Source organism: Thermobia domestica, chromosome 9, assembly GCF_964235325.1.
Source record: "Thermobia domestica chromosome 9, izTheDome1.hap1.1, whole genome shotgun sequence".
Taxonomy (NCBI): domain Eukaryota; kingdom Metazoa; phylum Arthropoda; class Insecta; order Zygentoma; family Lepismatidae; genus Thermobia; species Thermobia domestica.
The window spans coordinates 186,323,734-186,338,941 of record NC_137462.1 but is presented as its reverse complement, the minus strand read 5'-3'; the positions used below and the strand labels follow the sequence as shown (position 1 = coordinate 186,338,941).

Here is a 15,208-nt window from a genome sequence, read left to right as displayed (position 1 = left end):
TACATATCTCAACGACAAACATGTCATCATCTCTTAATTTAACAATATGGCGTTAAACAACAAAACTCTTGCATACCAATCAAAATGACCCTCCAACTTCATATTCCTCAGAGGTATGCGTGCGCCCGTTAGTTCCAGCTTAACTCCGGAATGCTTGGAGAAATTTGAATCAAACTTGGTACACACATTACTGACAGTCCGGAAAACAGTACCGTGATGTAAGACTCCCCATGCGACAGTTTGGGGGTGTTGGGGGAGGGAGATATAAAAATGATCGGAAACGACCTATATTAGTGTGGAATCCATAGTTTTCACTGTCCCTAAGTTAATTGTGAACAGTTCCAATGCCCTTTAGACCAGTTTCGCTCCCACTGGCGGTAAAACCCCCAGCAGTGGGAGTGGGAGGGGTGACTTATAACAATAATCAAAAGTGATTTATATTAATGTCGAATCCATAATTTTCGGGTTGCTGAAATGATGCGTGTTTAGTTCAATTTCAACCCCATCAGCACGCAGGAAATGAACTGGCGACATGTAAAAGTAATCGAAAAAACAATATACGTGTCAATAGTTTTCAACATCGTTAAGTTAATTGGTGACAGTTCCGTTGCCGTTTAAGTTCAGGTTCAGCTCTCAGTGTGGGTAAAACATCTAGCAGGTGTGAGAAAGAGGAACATATAAAAAAATATAAAAAGTGATCGATATTAGTGTTTAATCCTTAGTTTTAGGGGTTGCTAAGATAAATAGGTACACTTCTGATCCCGTGGAAGTTCACGTTCAGCCCCCTCTAGCACACCTAGGGGAAGGGAACAGAGTGATACGCAAAAATAATGAACACGACCGATTTTAGTATCAAATCCCTAGTTTTATCGGGTCCTGAGATGAATAGTCACACTTCAGATACTGTTACAAGTCCAAATTCAGTCCCCATTGGTATGGGGGTTGAGAAGGGGTGAAAAATAAATCGTCTAAGATGACTGAGATTACTGACAAATCCATCGAGGTCAATCGTCGATTACTGTGTTTCCGAGATCGCTTAGCTCGTAGATGCCAATTTCCATGATATTTAAGCTCAATCTTAGGCAAGAACGGGCATGTCAACTGGCTCGGGAATTTACAGGGGCTACGCATTGTCTGTTGTTCTTTATTCTACTTGGCACTTTATCTTGTGATGGGAACAGCGTCGAAGGCTTTGCGTGTTGGTATTTATACTACTAAGTCCCTCATTTTATGACAGGGATATGCCCGAGGCGTTGCTCCTCGTTATTTATTCTATTCAGTTCCTTTTCTGACAGGGCAGCACCAAAGGCGTTGGTCATACATCTGTGTGTATATATAAAGATTACTCTGTGTTCTTCCCCTGCAGAGAATTAGAGAATGGGTATTTCAGCTAGTGTATATTCCTTTCCATCTAATATATATATATATATATATATATATATATGTATAATGTGTGTGTGTGTGTGTGTCTTTAAATATCTTACTTTACGTTACGTTGTGTTTTATGTTAATGTGTATGAAATATCGTATCGAAAACTTGAATATTAGGCAACGTTAGATTATTCGATTACGTACTTAGTAATGGTTTTGATCACTTTGTGATATTATTTTTTCAATATGAAAAAGAAGAAGAAAAACTACATTTTTCTCTCATCGAAAAAGTGAAGCGGTTAAGAGTTGATTACTTCATTTAATTCCTGATTTGTGGGTTATTATAACGTGACAAGTTTTTTAAAGTTTGTTTAATTGACTCATTTGACAAATTTGGCAATTCCAGTCGTTTTGTGTATAGTTATAACGAACATTAACAAGTATTGTAGTAACGAATTTAAAGTTTCTTCTGACTAAATTCAGCCTTACCTTTGTGCTTGCTAAATTAGATGTCAATTTCTGAAAAATCAGCATATTTATTTATTTACTTATTTACACATTCACTTATTTATTTTTCAGCACAAATCGGACACCAGTTTCACCGGCAGTTAGTAACCGTATACCGTTTCCTCGCAACGTGCCGAATCGATCAACCTTCCACAGCGGGCAGAATCGACAACGCAATCATACTGGTATTCATGGTCCTGCAACACCACTTCAGTCACAAGACACTTCAGCAATCAGTCATGCTCGAACTTCTTTTTTCTCAAAGCTTTCATCACGATTTTCTAAACGGTAAGTTTACGTACAAAACCACTTCCTTTTCACTTTCCCCAGTGAAGTATTAAATTATTCACTTCTGTTACAGTGATAATTAAAGTCAGATGCCTGTCGACATTTTATTATTTTTTTTATATAAATAAATAATGATTGAGCAGTCATCGCGAGATATTGAAATAAATTTTGAAACTTTGTCTTACAAATGATACTCCTGTAATTGCAGTCTCTAATGAAAATATATACATTTTTGTGTGTGTATGTAGAAGAAAATAATATTAAGGATATGTTGGAGTATCATTGACTCTTTAACCCTTTCATTGCTTTACTACTCTTTCTTACTTTATTAAGGTAAGATTTTCAATCGAATAATCTAATTGCTAGGAAAAATATTGTTGTGCAAGAATCACTCATGAAATAAGAAGCAAAGTCTTCATATTAAAATATATTTATATATATTGAGTACGTTATTATGCATGGTTTCACTAGCTATACATTCGACCTGTTATGTTATTTTGATCCTACAGGCAGCTTTTCTGCTTGTATCTTTAGGACCTAACTTAGTAGACTGATCATTGGGAGGAGCAGCTTCATAGCGATGGAAATCAATGTGACTATGAAAGAACCAGTGCTGATCGCTGCTAAGAAAAGGAGCTTTGGAATACAAGTTGAAGTTTCAATTTTATTGTGCATGAGGATTTCAAAAAGAAAGAAAAAAATATCTAATATAGAACTAATATATGTTGTAGTGAACGATTCAGTCTTTACTGGTTTACATTTAACTTATTCATAGTTAATTCAGATTATCCTCTGCACTTTTTGTGAACTTTTGTGTATTCTAAGACGATTTTATAATGTGGTAACATTAACGGCAAATATGTTTTCATATCAGTGATCTTTCCAGTGAATTCCTATATCAATTCCTTAACTTTAGAACACAATCTAGACTAGGCTTAATCTAAAATAGGCCGTTCATTATTGAGTAAAATCATGTATTTGTATTAGTAACAAGCACTGAAAGGGTTAAAAGGTGTGAAGAATGTCATTGTATAATTATTTTGAAAAAGTATTGGACAAATGTCAGGATTTTTCGGTGCTGAATGTCTAGAAGGAAAAGAGTAAGAGGCATTACCTATTGTGGCAGCAAGGATCAAACTAAACGATAAAAAACCTGCTTGTAACTGATTCTGAGTTGATGAGGTGAGGGAACTAAAAGTCCTGCAAAAGTCAGAGGGATAAGATGTTAACTAATGTGCACAACACATCTGCAGCATATTGGCTACATAAACTTAGCCTTCTCGTTATTACTGTTACGTAATAATATTCAAGTTCCAGCAAGTTATATTTTCTCTGAAAAAATGCTTTAAGGAAAGTTCCGTAATACGTTTTTAATATTGCAGAAATATGTATAATTAAAGACCTCTGCAGTCACAAATAGTAACAGCCGTAACTTCCATCAAAACGAGAAGATAATCATTCCGATTCAATACATTGTCACAAATATTGCAATTGGCCATTGTGGCTTGTACCCATTTTTATAATATTCACGAAGTGCACTGTATATATGTAGTTTGTCACAAGGAAAGATTTCCAGTCTGATTCGCTTCTAATTATGTATTTTTAATCGGTTTCTTTATTTTCCTTTTTTTTTAATTTTTTTTTATTATCATTAAATACTGAGTCGTCCCCTTTTATCATTAAAGTGAAATGTGTACAGGACTATTATAAGTTGTGTTTGACAAGCTGTGGAAACCGGCTACTAATGAAACATGGATTGTTATAGAGTGGAAAGTCAGTACTTGAAAACTCAATTTTCATATTCCAACGTGGATTAAATTTGCAGTGTCGTAAAGAAAAGTTTCAAGAGCGAATATAGAGGATTTTTTTTAATAGTTCTGAAGGAGGTTTGAGAACTACTATTAATTACAAATGGTGCTTCGATTTTGAATTACAGTATTTTTTTTTTCTTTTCTTTTCTTTAAGGAAATCAATACTTACGTTATTCTTATGATGAATCACTACACTTTATATTCTTTGTATATTAGAAAAATGTTTATATTTTGATCTTCCGTTAAAACACAAAATTGTAGATTTTCGGCTGTTATTTAGAAAATACCGAGTAATGCCACTTGCACTTTTCCGTGCAATTATAAATTCATCAAATATTGCCTCCATTGGAGCATTTGGATTTGAGTGAGAGCGTGTGTGTGCATTTGTGCGTGTGTATGACATGTAGATTGTGAGGAGAGAAACCACTATTGAGAATTCTGTTAATGAAAAAGTACCATACTATTGTAGATGTGTGTAAATAGTTTTGTTATAGGTGCCATTAATAAATGGGCTAGTATTTTATTAGTGTTTAAACATTTTTCTGTGTGAAATTACATTTTTTATACAACTGATGTGCCTAAAATAGAACAAGAAAAGTAATAAAAATTAAATTTTTAAAAAAATGAATGCATGTTTGTACGTCTCGATAAGTGCATAGGCATGTTAATTAAGTAAGTGCCTATTTCCACAGTGCCAAAACCACCTCTGGTATATTTATTTTAGTAGGGATTGAATGTTAAGTGTGACTGTCACTTCACTAAATAAAGTTGTGTAATTAATAAATCTATGCCTTTTTATTTACTCATTAGGTGCTACCTGCATTGAAATAAGTGTAAAAGTTCGTAATTATGAATGAAGGTTTTGGCTTCTAAATGTATTCTGTTAAATTGCTGTGCAGTTATGCCATTGAATTTTATTTATTTTTATTCTGTGTTTTAAGTGTGGTGCAATCATCTTTTTAAATCCAGCACCTGCTAATGTAAATTTGTACTGTAATATGCCATCCTCTGTTGCTCCCGTTGTTTAGATTGCTTTTTTAAATTTCAGACCCATGGACACGGTCCCTAAACATGTAGTTAGGTATGTTAGCTATTGCCTTTTTCTAGAATTAATTTTTTTTTTAATTAATGTGGGCATACATTTTAGTTTCATAGTTTTTATTTTGATTTTATTGCTTGTTATGATGAGCATATTACGTTTTGTAGTGATTGTTCTCTTGAGTGTATGGGAGTATGCGTGATCGTGTGTATCAGTGCGTGTTTGAAAGTGTAGTAATCAGAAACTATCTGAATGCATGCAAGCAGAAATACTTTGCACATGGTCACTTAGATAACGAAAGCTCTAAGTACCTATTAACGTAAGTTCTTTTCTTAGCAATATAATTTTCTAAAATAAACGAATTATAAATATGGGAATGGGGCATGTTTATTTGGAAGGAAACGAACTATATATATACACTATTGTGTTGAAAGCATGATTTCTTTTAACAATATTAGTTAATTAACAGTTAGTTACATTCAGCTTCAATCATTTTTTAAGGGGGAAGATTTAACTTGATCCCCACATTGACAGAACTAAACGATGTGATTATGAAATATATTGTTTGTGAACGGTGATAGTGGAAATAAGATTTTGTATATTGATTACAAGCTGGGTATATAAGGAAAGGAAATACTATATGCATGCATCTTCTTAGCTTGTAAGTATAGTATATCATATCTGCTAAATCAGTACTTACGATGGAATTTGTACTGTATTAAAATTAAAGTATTACTATATAAGGACTAAAAGAGGCCAGAAGCTATTAAAGATAGGTACAGTTAATATTGAAGTGGTGATTGCAATATTAAACATTGGTTCTCTGATACTGAAAAATGTCATCCATTTTCTGTTTTAAGAGTTCTGTTCTCTAATCTTTAGAACGCCTTTTTTTTCCCGCGTGTAAATATAGAACGAAATTCAGTCTTTCTGTATGGATAGAAAAGTGGAATAAAGTAACGAGATCTCAGCGTAGGCATATGATAATCAAAATAATAACAGCTGCGTTGTTAACAAAACACTAAAGACGTTAAATATAGGCATCAGGTTTTTTAACTAAATCTTAGCTACGGTCGTATATAATCGTGTCATTTTCTTTGTTAACATGTATGTAGTCGATCCGTTTTAACATTGAAAGAGGGACAACTAATATGGATTAACAGCTTCAATGTAACATGAGCCAAAAAACACATTTCATTTTATATCTCAGTTGTATGAAGATTTTTGGAAAAAATCTACAATTCAAAGTAAACGACGCCGATGGAATCTTCATAGGTAAATTAAACTTGAAATTTATCGTAATAATAATTTCCTTTTCGAAGCGTTTGATTTAAACAGGTTGTTTTAAAACAACACCGACAACGTTTGGCAGGTGGTTCCTGGCACCAAAGAAAACTATAAACCTACCTGGGAACACAAATGCTTCCTTTGGGAGTTATAGGCTGTCGAAAATATGAAAAAAATAAACTTTAAAGGTCCATAGCTCCAAAACTATAAGACCTGCCGTAGTTGGGTCAAGACTTCATTTAGAAAATATTATGTGCGCTATCCAAAAATACATGTTTCAGAATTCTAAGGTACTCATGCAACAATGTTTGACTATGAGCATATAATTTGAAGTGCTCACCAACTGCTTCTATAAAAACTGTTGCGGAAGTACCGTAGGATTCTGAAACATATTGATATTTGGATAGGGCACATACTAATTCCTAAATAATGTCTTGACCGTCTTCGGTAGATCCCATAGTATTGAAGCTATGGACCTTTAAAGTTCATTTTTTCATGTTTTCGGTAACTCCGAAAGAAAGCATATATATACAGGGGTAGGACAAAATCGAAAACGTTTGCAAAAGTGTGAAAATCATACTTAGTATAGTATGAGGCCTCCATTTCGTTCAAAACAGCTTGGATCCGACGTGGAATGGACGTATACAGCTCCTGAATCGTGGTGTGTGGAATTTTGTACCATTGTTTCTCCAAAACATTCTCTAGTTCCTTAAGGGATGCTGGTGGAAGGTAATGAGAGCGAACACGCCTTTCTAACTCAGACCACAATAGCTCAATGATGTTCAGATCTGGTGATTGTGGGACCCAGGGGAGGTGTCATAGCTCCTGGCCATGCTCCTCAAACCATGTTTTCACCGTTTTTGCAGCGTGACAGGGTTCCAAATCATCTTGGTAGATGCCATCACCATCAGGGAACAGTATTTGGGCCATGGGTAGAACCTGGTCCCCCAAAATGGCCTCATACGCCTTAGCATTCATCATTCAATGCAGGGCTATGATGGAACCTGCAGAAAACAACGATATCACTGCCCATACCGTAACAGAACCACCTCCATGCTTTACAGTTGGGAGGAGACAGTCTGTGTCATAGGCCTGCGACGGTGTTCTCCATACGTAAACACTACCGGCTGGTGGAAACAAGGTGAAGGTAGATTCATCGGACCACATTACGTGTTTCCACTGCTCATGAGTCCACGCCTTGTGGTCCTTGCACCACTGGATACGCCTCTTCGCATTTACTGCTGTGACCAGGGGTTTGGCGATAGCGGCCCTGCCATGAATTTTCATTTTATGAAGTTCCCGTCGCCCTGTTTTCGATGAAACCGGGTTCTTTAGGCCGGAATTGAGTTCAGTCATAATTTTCATTGCAGTGGTCTTTCTAGCTGCTACAATCCGTTTTAATGCCCTCCAATCTCTATCTGACAGGATTGTCTTTAGACCACTGCTGTGCTTTGCAGACGTCGTTTGCCCATGAATTGTGTATCCCCTCATGACATTTGACACAGTACCTTTCGATATCCCCACAATGTTCGTCACTGTTGCCAATGAAGCTCCAACTAGACGGGCACCAACGATCATGCCTCTTTGGAAGGCTGTCAGGTCGCCCATTTAACCGCACCTCTTTCCTACCACGACACACACAGGTGAACTGGTTACTGCTGATGTAAGAGGAAGGTCCACATGACGCATTGAAAACAAAAAGTGATCGGCAACCGCAACACGTGTTGTTCAGTGGAGGGAGGGCCAAACTTTCGTGTCCTGTATGAAGTGTTTTTAGATTTTTTTGATGACCCCCTATATATATATATATATATAATAGAGAGAGAGAGAGCTAGCTCGTGTTGAATTGAAGGTCCTAATCCATCCACTCCTGCTCCCTCTTAACCATTGGCTCGCTTGGTAATAATAACGGCGATAATCTTATCACATTGTTTTACCACGCAAGTGCACAGCACACTTCGTTTATGGGGCATTGACGGTACATGCTCCATTTTAGCGTGTACGGGCATTATCCGTTCTTTCAATGCTTAAAACGGACAGATACATATCAAAGTGGCTAATAGTACCGCATGACGGAATTTTATTTCCTTATAAAAAGAGGAAAAAGGAAGGTTCTATTTGTGTATATATAATGGAGTTCGAACATGGTAATCTTGAACCGGGTGTAGAAAATTAACACTTTCCAGAAAGTAATAAAAAAATAATCGTAACACACACACACACAAGTATACTGTGAGCATTTTCTCTAAAACATTTCATCGCGTAGTGAAGGGAGAAATAGGGGGGGGGGGAAATAATTCAAGAATTCTAAAGGAAAACTGGACGAAAGAACATACACACTTACTATCCCCTATCTGTTCTTTTGAAAAAAAAAAAAAAAATAAATAAATAAATAAAATCTTTACCTGCCTGATTGTGCGTACTAAATATTTTGCAGGTACAATCAAGTAATAAAACATTTTTCTTTCCTTGAAAAGAAGGGGAGAAAGTAATTTTGCAAATTTCTTTTGGTTCGTTTTCTAAAGAAAGTGAAACAAGAAATGTATTAACGTCACTTTTGTAAACGCGATTTCCTAATAGAATAGAAATTTCATTCTGCGAGTAGAAATGCTGTCCTGATATACAGCTTCTTGTAAGATCAGCGAAGTCAAGCAATGTTGGATTTGGTCCGCGAAAAAGATGGGTAGTATTTCATTTTTAACATTTGGTGTTGACTGCGCGTCCACCCAGTGTTGTGAGGACAGTTGAAGGAAAGAAAAAGAGCGAACTCCGATCTAGAAAAGCTGTTATCTGCAAAGTGAGCCGATGTGCTCATTATTTATCACCTCAAAGTGCCAGAGCCGGCTTCTAAGGAATGTTGCATCAAGAGTCTAGTTTTAGTTTACGAATTCATGAATAGCAATTCAGTATTTTTATATTTCATTTGACAATTGGCATTTGTTAATGTATTCAGACGTGTGGTATAGGTCATTGCTTGAGATACACGAGTTATGTCAATATACTTTGTGATTGTGTACACCTGGTCTTGAGGTTGAACAAATAACGGTTGTAGTTACATATTCACAGTATAACCAAACATAAGATTTTAAAGGATTTATGTAACTTTCAAACTTTTTCGTCGTACTTTTTATTTTTTGTGACTATTTCTAATATAGCGTCGAGTAATCAGTGCTTCATATATGCTGCTGCCTTTTTACTGTCTACAAATATGACTATTAGATATTGATAATTTGACCAAAACTTAGCGTACTTTTTTTTTAAATATATTATTATAATAATTGTTCTCCATTATCAAGTAAATTATTTACTAAATATTACGTAATTCTGCAAGAGGTTAACTTATGGGCTACCAACTTTGATTTTTAATTTATTTAATTTTGAGTTTTACGTTTCAATGTTCTGTCCTTTAGGTTAAAGTGAACGATAAAAAATGTTGAACTGTGTAAGTGCAGCACAGGTTCACGCAAACAACAGAACTATTTCTGTAGTTCGGTCGATGTCAACTGGTTTAACTTTAGTATCAATGGGAAAGTTCAGGAATACGGTATTTCGAGTAGATTAAAGGATACATCAAATAGGTTTCAGTGGTATTCGGTATGAAAACGTATTCATTTTCGTTTACGTACTTGTATATTAACGTATAGTAATAAATAAAATAAAACATTTACCTAAGTACGTAGGCTTTTTATTTTTAACACGAATTTTCGTTACTTGCCTATTACATTTTACAAATGGCGAAAATTGTACGAAAAGCGAGATTACACTTAGTTATTTTTGCATTCGTTACTTAGTTACATTGTTTTTACCTTGTATTTTCAATCATTTCTGTGTTACTATCCTGTTCTTGGTATCTTTCTTTTGTTTCACTACCAAGTTACTTTCAAAGTTTTCCTGATGAGTTGAATTTTTGCGCCAGCGTCATAAGTTGAGATATTACACCTTCGCTTTGAGGTATTTTCTGTTCTTAATTTTACATAATTCACTGTGAAATGCTGTTTGAAACAGAACAACAAATATAGCAGAAAGATTTACACTGCAAGCTTCCATTGAAAATTTTAAACACACACACACACACTTTCCCTTTTAATTAACTGGTATACAACTATATTATATGGCGTTCATTCTTTAAAAAGGGCACTGTGTTATGTTTGGACTCCATAACCTGCTACAACTTCTTTTCCTGGTACCGAGTATTCTACTTACTCGATATTATTTTAAGTTCCTGACATTAGAACTGGTTCGAGTTTACTTTTATTTAGAATTCGTTTCAGTCTAGATGTGTTTCCGTGATTTGTAAGTTCAATGCACTAGTTGTAGTACTTTCCATCTATGACTATTTATTCGATTTAATGGTGATGAGTCTGCTCTCTTTAATTTTGAACTGAATGTATAAGCTAATACTTGCATGCGAAATATTACTCCAGATTGTAAGCGTAGTCTTGGTAATTTTTTTAAATTTATTTATTTTTATTATTATTATTATTATTATTATGTCTCACGGTTCAATAATACATACATAATATTAAAAGTAAAGGCTCTACCAAATTTATAGGATGTATTTGAATTGTTATCTATTAGTTATCAGTCATTTATTGAGAGGCAACTTTTTAATCCTTGGAGTTAATTTTAAAATGACCCACTTCGAGTTCTTAGCCGCGTGCTTAAAATTCTAAATCTTCCTTTTTCAGCAGTGCGGTCAATGACGACCAAGTAAAACCTCGTTCTCTACGGTTTACGTGGAGCATGAAGACAACGTCCTCAAGAGATCCTAATGAAATAATGGCAGAAATAAGAAAGGTAATGTAAATTTCAGAATGTAGAAATCTATACATTCCTTTAGCTTACGACAGATAATAATCTTATTTTGTGCGTGATCAAAATAAGGTCTGCCACTTATAGTGCACATACTATTAATAAGAGCCCACAACCTACTAAGTAAATGATTGAAGGCTTAAGTTAGGGTCCACCTCCCTCCGTATTAAAAAAAGAAAAAGAAAGGAGAAAACTAGAATAGAAAACTAACAAAATTGCATTAAGCACTAATAACTTCTACTTGGTTAGAACGTAATAAATTTAAAGAAAGAAAAAAAAAAAAAAAAAGGTTTGTACTGGCCAACTGATTTTATATATTTCGAGTAACACTTTTGGTAATCGTTCCCCTCCTTAAAATATCAATTTTTTTTTTTTTACATATTTTGTGTCACGAATTTTGTTATTTTTATTATTACTATTATTATTGCCGTACACCTGCTTTAGTTCACAAATTCCAGGGCCTTGGGTTCGACTATCACGTAAATGAAAATAAATACTTAGATATCAAACGGTTGAAACCCAAAGATATTATTATTATTAGTAGTAGTAGTAGTAGTATTCTCCTTTAAGCATAAAATGTATATTAGTTAATATTGCATCCCAAGTTAACATTAAGTTTTTGTGATCTTACAAAGGATCAAACACGGGACTATGCTATAGAAAATTAAAAAAAAAAAAAAAAAAAAAAAAATCAAAAATTAAAACTGCATATTCAAAAGTCCTTATACGATTGAGACCAATATAAATCGTAAGCTTTCATACAATTGAAGTTGCGTGCAAGAAAATCGATGCATTACAAGTAACAAGGTCATAGTTTGTGTCTGTATAAGAGCAGCGATGTTTGTGTGCATTATTCTATTTGCAAACAAATGATGATGGTGGTAGAACTTTCGAGCATAAAATCTTCGTATCTGATGTCGAAATAAAGATCTGTCCCAGAAATCACAATCGCAAGGCAATTGTAAGCTTTGACAGTACATTTTGTAAAGTGAAGTAGTATGATCACTATTAATATTTTGCAATCCTTTGCTTAAATTTTGACAGCCTTGTGTATTTGCTCTTACTTATTAATTCTACTAAGATGCTCGAAGTTACTGTGAAGTACAGCCCATAACCAGACATAATTTCTTTGGACTGGCGTGAAATCTAAAGTCTTACCGCCTGCTTTTCGTGCATATGCGTGACTTAAAATCCACATCCACAGAGACAGCTAAATGTGTGTATATAAATGATAGTATTGTTAATAGGTCAGTGGTTCAGTATTCTACAGTAAACAGTGATTTTTCTTCTTCCTGAGATTGTATTTCCCGTATTTTCCAGGTTTTGTGTAATATTAGTAGTGTTGGAAAACAAATATTGAAGGTAGACTTTACATTAGTGTACATAAATTTAGTATGAAACAGCATGTAAACTTTTCTCATTTTTTGTTTTAGGTGTTAGATGCCAATAATTGTGATTACGAGCAGCGAGAACGCTTTCTTCTTCTGTGTGTTCATGGTGATCCAAATACAGATTCTCTTGTTCAGTGGGAAATCGAAGTGTGTAAACTACCACGCCTTTCACTAAACGGAGTGCGCTTTAAACGTATTTCAGGAACCTCCATTGGTTTTAAGAACATTGCTTCCAAAATAGCGAATGAACTGAAGCTGTGACTACCAGTGGTAGATAAGGATGATGATTGTACCCCGATGAAAGGATGAGAAAAGGCAAGAGGAACGCGAATCCAGCTAGCTCACCGTTAGTGTGTGTGATAAAGCTGCCTTGCTTTAAGAAGCAAAGTAGCATCTGCAGAGTTCATAGCTTGTGATGATTGTGTACTTGTTAATTTCATCAGAAAAACTGAAGGTTTGTACAAAAGGAATAGAAGAGTATGTTGGATTGACATCATGAAGGCACTGCTATTGAGGCTCTTCCAAGAAATAAATTATGAACCAGAAGAAGAAATAAGAAAGTAGAAATTCTACTTTCACACACTTTGGTTTGATAAGCAGAATTGACAGCAGTGAAGCAGCTTGTGTTCAGTTGAATCTGATGTAACGTCTTCAGTAAGCAGTAGAAATTTTCTCTTACCAAAAGTAATAAGCACCTTCTTTTTCCATGTGTCTCCTCGGCTTTTTTAATTATTTATAGGCGCACTTCTTTGCGGAAGATTTTGTGCAAATAATGGTAATGAATTGTATAGCAAACCAAAAATTTTTATTCACGTTTGAAACAGTGATTCCCAGTCTCCTTACAGTGTGAACTTTGTGTATAAAAGGAGTTTTCTGTTATTATTATTTAAATCAAGCAATGATGGTAATGATAATGATAATAATGAAAGTTAATTTTACAGTTAAAGCACACATAATTTTACTGGTACAGTTTAATATGATCTTGCACATATTAACGTAGCTACCGTTGCTGTCTAAAACTGTAAACAATGCTGGGCTGCATTGAGTGATAACCACAGGCGTTCGTGGCGATGCAGTGGAACATGGTGTGCGAAGATGCATGTTACTCAACACAAATAACAGTATTGTTTTAGAGCGTCTGCGGAGATGCTCGCCGTTGTGACTAATATATATTTTTCATTACCAAATTTATGACAGATGCTCAGAAGTTTGGGGGAAAGAGGGTTTTGTGTAGAAACACAGAAAAAAAATCCTAATATTACAGAATATGATTGCTGGTTTTCCCTCCCCCGTTTTTCTTTTACATTTATGTTGTAAATGCTCATGTCTTTCCCTTATAAGTATTTATTTTCACATGGAAACACCGCTGGTAAGTAAAGCATATCCTGCGCGAAGTACAGTATTCTTTTTCAGTATGTAACAGAATAATGTGTACTTTCGATGTGTTTCCATTATTGTGCACTGCAAGATCTGGGACAGTACTTCCATCACTAATTTTTTTTAAAAAAAAGCATTTAACGCTTTCTGGTGACAGGGCTAATCAGAATGAGGTCAATTCTGTTACTATGTATAACTGGAAAAGAATCACACGGTCTGCATTTGTGAATGTTTAAAATTTAGGAAATGTAAAAAGACAAGAAAAAAATCAAATGGTCTGTTATTGTAAATGTATTCTGTAAACCAACGATAACCTTCAGGTACGAATTTCTTGAATAGTTATGTAGGTTTTTTTTCCTTCCTTTGTTTAAGAAATTAAAATTAAAATTATATATATTGGGGTAAATGTGATCATCAGTTTATTTAATATAATAATAATAATAATACGATGACGACATAAGTTGCTATTTCTCATATTCGGTTTTTGCGTGAAGAGTTCTAGTTCCAAGAAGAAAAAGAAAAAGACTGATTCGAAATTCAGTGAACATTTTAAACGACCTGTTTAGTGTTAAATGTTCTTCTGTTAAGCAAACAATACATTTGGAATGCTTTTAAATTAGGCAATTTCCGAGTGTTCCGTGCTGAATTTAGGAATACGAATAGTCAGTGTTAGTAGCTTTAATACTCATGGTTGGATAAATAACGCCCATTTTGTTAGCTAGCCCAGTGTTACCTAACCTGTCCTAGCGATTCAGCAGTTTACTTTCGAAATCTTATTGATTTTCCTTTTCATGAAATGTTGTAGAAGAGTGAATGAATTATGATGAGTGAATTATTGTACCATAACTTTTTTAATGAAGAGGACAATTTCCCAATTAGGCTTCCTGTTTTAATAAATAATACCACAGTTGCTTTTTTTTTTATTGTTAAATCAGTATTTATTTATAGCAAAGAATCAACAGTCATACATAAAAGCAAACTCGTGGTTTCAGTGATTTTTGTTTCCCCTGTCTGCCGAATCGGACTGAAGTATTGTTGAGACGAAGAAGAGAAATATCTTCCAGGAGTAGTAATTGTATGGAATGAGCGAAATCAGTGAAAACATTATGTTGAAAACGTGGCGTGCATGTTGACAGTTTTTTCGTAAAAAGTAATAGTGGTCAAGTGACATTGATTTTTCACAGACAGTCAAGACTGCTGCCAAAGATTGTTTGGATTTTTTTTCCCTTTTTTTTTCCTCACAAAAAAAAAAAATGGATTATGAGCTGCTTGTGATGTGAATGGTTCTAATCAAGCACATTTCACAACGGGAAAGAAGTATAATT

General features: G+C 34.6%; 1 protein-coding gene across 13 annotated transcripts in view; it reads left to right on the top strand.

Annotated features, from left to right (window-relative positions):
- The window catches only part of LOC145660507 (serine/threonine-protein kinase MARK2), a 305,977-nt gene extending 291,139 nt beyond the window's left edge, over window positions 1-14,838 (top strand). For 8 of the 13 annotated variants that reach the window (XM_081725652.1, XM_081725648.1, XM_081725647.1 and 5 more), the window contains 4 exons: window positions 1,951-2,166; window positions 5,026-5,058; window positions 10,992-11,100; window positions 12,549-14,838. In XM_081725652.1, coding sequence (XP_081581778.1) covers window positions 1,951-2,166; window positions 5,026-5,058; window positions 10,992-11,100; window positions 12,549-12,767 — 577 coding nt within the window. In that variant the 3' untranslated portion in view covers window positions 12,768-14,838. Of the gene's footprint in view, window positions 1-1,950; window positions 2,167-2,700; window positions 5,005-5,025; window positions 5,059-10,991; window positions 11,101-12,548 lie in introns of those variants that run through there. The other 5 variants (XM_081725649.1, XM_081725645.1, XM_081725643.1 and 2 more) reach the window with 4 other exon arrangements.
- Window positions 14,839-15,208: the final 370 nt, after the last annotated feature.